Raw genomic sequence first — 6,624 nt, forward strand, 5'->3', positions numbered from 1 at the left:
AAAAAATAAGTGGATGACAAAAACAAATTCAACCGCCTTCAAAAAATCAGAGAGAACGATCTTTGTCTTGAGTCGAATGTATTTCCATCTAATCTTGATGCTTCGCATGGCCAAATCAATCAGAATGTTTGTAAATAATGAGACCACGTCTAAAGACAGAAGAACGTGATTAGGCTGCAGCACAACGTTGCCTAGTTTATGGATCAAGTCAAAACTGTTATTAATGTGGCTGTTGGTTAACGGAATATTCTTGACAATGATATTGTGTAAATACTCAGCAAAACAATGTAGGGAGCTATTGATGGAAGATATTAATCTATATGGATAGCCTTGTTTGTGGAGTTTAGGCACTCCATAAGCCCTTGGGATGATCCCATCACTCGATTTAATACATTTGTAAACCAAATCAGTGATATAATCTTTCTTTACTCAATTTCTCAACAATTTATTAAGTTGAGTCTCAAAATTATCTATTTTAAGTATCTAATGGGCCACAAATGGATCTATGTGAAACGTCTTTCTCAATTCAAATAGACATATAAGATAGTAACAAATAAACTCGGATTTACATTAAAAATGAGTAACATATTTAAGTAGAAGAGAACAGGATCACGGCACTAAGCTAGTTGAATCGATCATCTCAATTACAAGAAACAATATTTCTAATCATGTATTTGACGATATATTTGTGTTAAAAAATCCAATATATTGCCAAATACATGTTTAGAGATATTCTTTCTTATAAGTAAGATGATCAATCCGACCCACTGAGCACCGTTCCCCGTTCTCCCGTAATTAGTAAAGCCTACTTAAAACCTACTTAAAAAAATTAAAGGCAAATTTAAAGTAAGTAATGCAGCTACATATATATGTCACTTCGCTAAACAATATTTAATAGAGCGTGAGATTGATAATCTTGCCACACGGGTTTGAGTCCTGTCGTGATTTTCGTTTTTTTTTCTATTTTTTCTTTCTATTTGAATTTGCTATTATTTCACACTAATTTTCAAGGTTTACATAGTTTTTTTTTTAGTTTTAATAAATCTATTAAAATATTACATAATTATGTCAATATTTATTTACTCTGTTATTATTATAATTGTAATAACTTTAAAATATAAACAAATTGAAAATTATTGTAAAATAATAATAAAATTTAAAAAATAATAAATAGAAAAAATAGGAGTCACGACAGAACTCGAATTAATAAAATCATTAGCTCTATGCTCAACCATTGCGCCATCAAATTAATTAGGATTTAATTCTACAAAACTGAAGAATATTGCGCAACATGTATATGAAACCAAAATGGCTTAATAAGATAGACATTTTTAAAACATTCAAATATAAATATACTTCGTACGTCTAATAATGTACATTCTTAAAACATATAATATTCACGGACGTTTCGACTAAATAAAACCAAAATTTAGATGTTGGAATCCATCCAATAAACGTTGTGTGCTGTCAGGATATACTGTCTGTTTGGTATAAAAACAGGAAACTATCTTTATCCAATATTTAATGTTTTTATTATATATTCACACTTTCTCATTTTTACATATTTACATTATTAACACATCTTGTGCAGATTGCAGCATAGTATTGGTATTAATAATTGCACATAATGTGTTAAATTAATTACTCTACGTTAATTTAAGAAGTTTGGCACTGTTAATCAAGAAGGAAAAAAAATCAGATGGTATCTATCTTATCGACATTTATAAAATTTACATTTGACAACACACAATTGCTACAAAAGAGATTAGTTTTGCTGAATAGTAGAGAGTACAGTAAATGACCAGCTGATACCACGTGCGCTGATGCTACATTTTCTTCATCACTCTAGGAATCGTTGTTTTTGGTGTTTTAATAATTAGTTTTGTCTTTAATTGCATAGAAAGGTCTTTCATCTTTTGCACTGTGATTCCTATGTTCTTAATCTACCAGTACAAATTTTTTTCAAATAACTGTGTCATTTTTACCTTACATTTTTTCTGTCAAAATATGAGTCCCATAAGAATATGTTGAAAGTCTGGATTTTCCGAGTGTTTAACAACAATTTTTTTTGGAATTTTTTCATAGAAACAATATATAATAATATATAATAATATTGAAAAAATTTGTAAAATTTATTTTATGACCAAAAACAAGATTCTTAAGTTTCAAAACCTGTTGTCATTTTTTAAAAACGTCCCAAACTTCCTTACTTGTTACACTATTTTATATCATGTATATTCTTTCTAAGGAACGTTTCTGCCAAATAAGTTGATTATGAAAGTAAACAAATCTTGAGATATATTCTTATTCGAAATTTTGTGACTTATATCTACATAATTTTTGATAGGTAACTTATGTTTCGAAGATGGCTCTAATAATGCTTTTTCAGCAAAGTCATCTAATCTAATATGAAGCATTTGTTTCTGAAGTATAGGAACTAACAAGTTGTACTTATCAATTTTAGTATTTATCTCTTTTTCCAGAATTTGGAAGTTTCTTAAATTATTCTTCCATATTGATTGATCTTCCAAAGTTAATGGAAGCTCTCCTACATTATTACGTGCTTCTAATAATTGTTTTTTCATTTCTTCAATTTCTTTCCTAATTTCCTTTGATAATTGTATCCATTCTGGAGTAAATCCGTTATTTATCAATATCTACAATACAAAAGCAAAATCAAGCAATCTATTTAATATTTAATGATGCACACGTTTTTAAAACAATTATATCATTTTTACCTGATTTAATTTATGAGTCACAAAATCAACATAAGGATTTCTAATATCTGTAGTGTTTAATGGTTTTCCCATTCCAGGTAAATTGCTAAATTCACCTTTACTCATTGCCTCTTGAATTAAATCCTCCACTAAGCGATCCATACCATATTGAGTTTTAACATCTTTAGCTTTTTGTTTATCCATACCAATTAATGTATTACGTTCTTCAGCTTGTAGTTTCTTAAGTCTATGCTCCATAATATTATCAACTGTTTTTTGAGCTTTTTGAATTGTATATAGTCTTTGCCTTTTGCTAGGTGTGCCAATTCCCACATCAAAAGTTAAATAATGACGATGTTGTGGTGCTGTGTGCTTAATATAAAAACAATTCAACATAATAATTTATATAACGTAATAAGTTCTTAAAAAAGATGTTTAGCTCTAAATATGTTCAAAATAGAAAACGTTGTAATGGCAGTTGAAGCAGACACGATTGTTGTTGTGTAAAGGTATAAAATATGTGTTTATTTGAAATGCATGGGGAGTGTATAAATGTATAGACATTTCGACTTTCAATTTAAGTCTTTATCAATATAATATTATAATTCTAAAAAAATATGATAGTCGCAAATGATACATAAATAAGAATAAAAAGATTTATACAAAAAAATAAAGGAACTTACAAGAATAAACAATAGTAGTGGTCTTCATATGTTATGTGTAACGTACATGTTTGAATTAACAGGCCACATCCTCTCAGAAGCAAAGAAGCAACTGGGAGAAGCGAACCGTGGTCGTTTACAACAGCTTCCATCTCTTTAAGGTGATTTCAGAGATTACCTTTGATGACTCGTTTGAATTAATTTCTCTCAATGTTGTCTTTTTATTCACAAATATTCCATTTAACCTTGTCATCAGTGATTTAGAAAAAAGATGGCACCTCATAAAAAACGAAACATTTTTACCTAAAGAAGAATTTTTTACTGCCATTAATTTTGTTTTCAATTCAACTTTCTTTCTATTTAATAATCAATTTGACAAACAGACTTTTGGAGCACCCATGGGCTCTCCACTCTCCCCCATTTTGGCTGATATCGTTATGCAGGATCTCGAACAGACTACTATCAATTTGTTACATTTCCATCCATCATTTAATATTCGATATGTTGACGATGTAGCCTTAATGGTTCCCGGGGATTGTTATGAACACTGTACTCGATCTCTTTAACTTCTACCATTCTCGTCTTCAATTCACTATGGAGGTAGGTCACAACAGACTGAATTTCTTGGACATTACTATTATTAAGAACAACAATTTGTAAATTTATGATTGGTATCACAAACCGACATTCTCTGGCAGATACCTTAATTTCTTTTCCAACCACCCTATCAGCCAGAAAGAAGGCACAGTCATGAGTTTGGTTGACAGAGCATTCTTTTTATCCCATCCAGACTTTTATAAGAAAAGCTTTGACTTCATTTTTAAAATTTTAATTGACAATAACTACCCGCTTGACTTCATATATGACATTTTCAAACTAAGACTCAAATATAATTTTTTAAAAAATAATGACTTAATGAAATTCTCGGCAAACGATACTGATATTCCAGAAGAAAAATCTTCTCGATGGTTTGTAATGCTTTACATTAACAATTTTTCTGAAAGATTTTTAACCACACTTCCAAAAGACATTCACACACGTTCTGGTTTTTACAGTCTTAACAAATTGTCCAAGTTTATTAATGTCCTGAAGGATCTATTACCTCCTCCTTCTCATCTATTCGTTGTTTACAAGATTAATTGTCTTGATTGTGAGGCTTCCTACCCAGATAGCCAACTGAATGCAAGTTGTTGGCAACTTGCCACAAATATTATTCATATGTTTTCAGCAATGTAACAAAAGGGTGTATCCTCTTTTCAGTATGTTCTTGCCAACAACAGTTTTCAAAATATAATAACAGCAAGTTCTCAACAACTCATCAGCAATAAACACTTATATTATTTTTCTCCACTTATGAATAAAAATTATTGCTCATATATTGCTGACTCACATGTCCTAAACATTGGCTACAACAATTGATTGATAATAAAACTCAGCATATTGATACTGAATTGACAAAAACATTTTCGTTGCGTTAAATAAAAACAACACAATAGCAATTGGCAAGCAACTTAATCTATACAATGATTTGCTTTATATTGAGTTTTCACATTTGGCTATCTGGGTACGTTGGTCAGACTAGTAGAATGTTACTGTACTATGTGAATGTTACTGTACTAACAAGAATAAAAGAACACAAGAATCACATAAACTGAATCTCCACTCAAAGTTCAGTGATAACTGATCACAGAATTAATTACTCGCACGATTTTGATTGGGATTATGTTGAGATTTTAGACAATGGAAGATCTTACTATAAGCGTGTAATCTCGGAAACTCTATGTATCAAGAATCAGAGTCGCGGACTTAATTTACATAGTGACACAGAAAACTTAGATAAATCTTATTTACCATTTGGATAATATAGTCAATTAGCTTTACATTACAAGTACGTGACTTTGGTTTTTGATTTGTCACTAACTTATAGCTCACGGTTTGCTTCTCCCAGTTGCTTCTTTGCTTCTGAGAGGATGTAACCTGTCAATTCAAACATGTACGTTACATATGAAGATCATCATAACATATAAAGACCACTACTATTGTTTATTCTTGTAAGTTCCTTTGTTTTATTTGTATAAATCTTTTTATTTTCACTTATGTATCATTTGCGACCATCACAATTATATTTTTTTAGAATTATAATATTATATTGATAAAGACCTAAAGTGAAGGTCGAAACGTCTATACATTTATCATCATGCATTTCAAATAAACTCATCCATACATTTCAAATAAACATATTTTACACCTTTACACAACAACAACCGTGTCTGCTTCAACTGCCATTACAACGTTTTCTATTTTGTAACATAATAAGTTATGTGTGTATAAAGATGGTTTTACCTTAATATCAAAATTTTCCATTTCTAATGATATATCACTTTTCTGACTATTTCTAAGTTTTCGAATTTCCCTATAGGCATTTTCAATCTATCTTAAACAATTATATGTTAATAAAGCATGTTTGATTTATTTATTTCAGTAAGTAATATATATTCTTGTTTTATACTTCAGAAAATCGAACAGCATTAGCATCTAATGTTCCACTGTCTGGATGAAAGCGCTTTGCAAGATTAACAAATGCTAATCTTAATGTTTCATCCTCACAATCTTCTGCTACACCAAGTGTCTTGTATAATTCCTATTAAAAAGAAAAACATGTCATATAAATTAGTTACACATATTAGAAATATAACATTTATTATACCTTTGAAATGTGTTTAGAAGAAAATTTGTTACAATGCTTGAAGTTTGTAAATATCAAATCAATATATATACCATATGTCATATAATCTTTTGGTTGAAAATATAATTTTGTAATACAAAACATAATTTTTGCGTAAAGAAAATTATGTATCAAATTATTTTTTATTATTCCTTTATACACATAAGGTTTGTTTTATTTCCCAGCACTGGCACTAGTTCACAGGCGGCATCCCGTTTTACGCATATGCGCGCATTTATAGGTTTGTTTTAAGGCGATGTCCCATTGAGCGGAAATCTATAGCGGAACGGAATGTGCGGAACCAACTCGACCAATCGTAACCACAGAAAAAGCGAAGGAAAGAAAACGGAATGGCTATGATTGGTCGAGCTGGTTCCGCATATTCCGTTTCGCTATATATTTCCGCTCAATGGGACATCGCCCTTACTTGCATCAGAGAGAAGAATGAGAGCGGCCAGGCCCATAAGAGTTTTTACGATCGCTATACCGGCCCGTAAGCTAGCGCATGTCCATGGGTGGT

At 30.4% G+C, this 6,624-nt stretch overlaps 1 protein-coding gene across 2 annotated transcripts; it reads right to left on the reverse strand.

Annotated features, from left to right (window-relative positions):
* Positions 1-1,513: 1,513 nt before the first annotated feature.
* On the reverse strand, positions 1,514-6,391 carry LOC109863080 (dnaJ homolog subfamily C member 28). Of its 2 annotated transcripts, none has more exons than XM_020443265.1 (5): positions 6,158-6,391; positions 5,889-6,020; positions 5,723-5,809; positions 2,739-3,089; positions 1,514-2,657 (listed from the first exon to the last, which is right to left on the reverse strand). In XM_020443265.1, the coding sequence occupies exons 1-5, from the start codon at positions 6,158-6,160 to the stop codon at positions 2,244-2,246; spliced, it is 987 nt and encodes a 328-aa protein (XP_020298854.1). In that variant the 5' UTR covers positions 6,161-6,391; the 3' UTR covers positions 1,514-2,243. The 2 variants fall into 2 exon arrangements, with proteins under 2 accessions (XP_020298854.1, XP_020298853.1); XM_020443264.1 differs by having other exon boundaries at positions 6,087-6,391.
* Between the last annotated feature and the right edge of the window lie 233 nt (positions 6,392-6,624).

Source organism: Pseudomyrmex gracilis, unplaced genomic scaffold (genome assembly GCF_002006095.1).
Source record: "Pseudomyrmex gracilis isolate BER0280 unplaced genomic scaffold, ASM200609v1 scaffold_3087, whole genome shotgun sequence".
Classification (NCBI taxonomy): Eukaryota; Metazoa; Arthropoda; class Insecta; order Hymenoptera; family Formicidae; genus Pseudomyrmex; species Pseudomyrmex gracilis.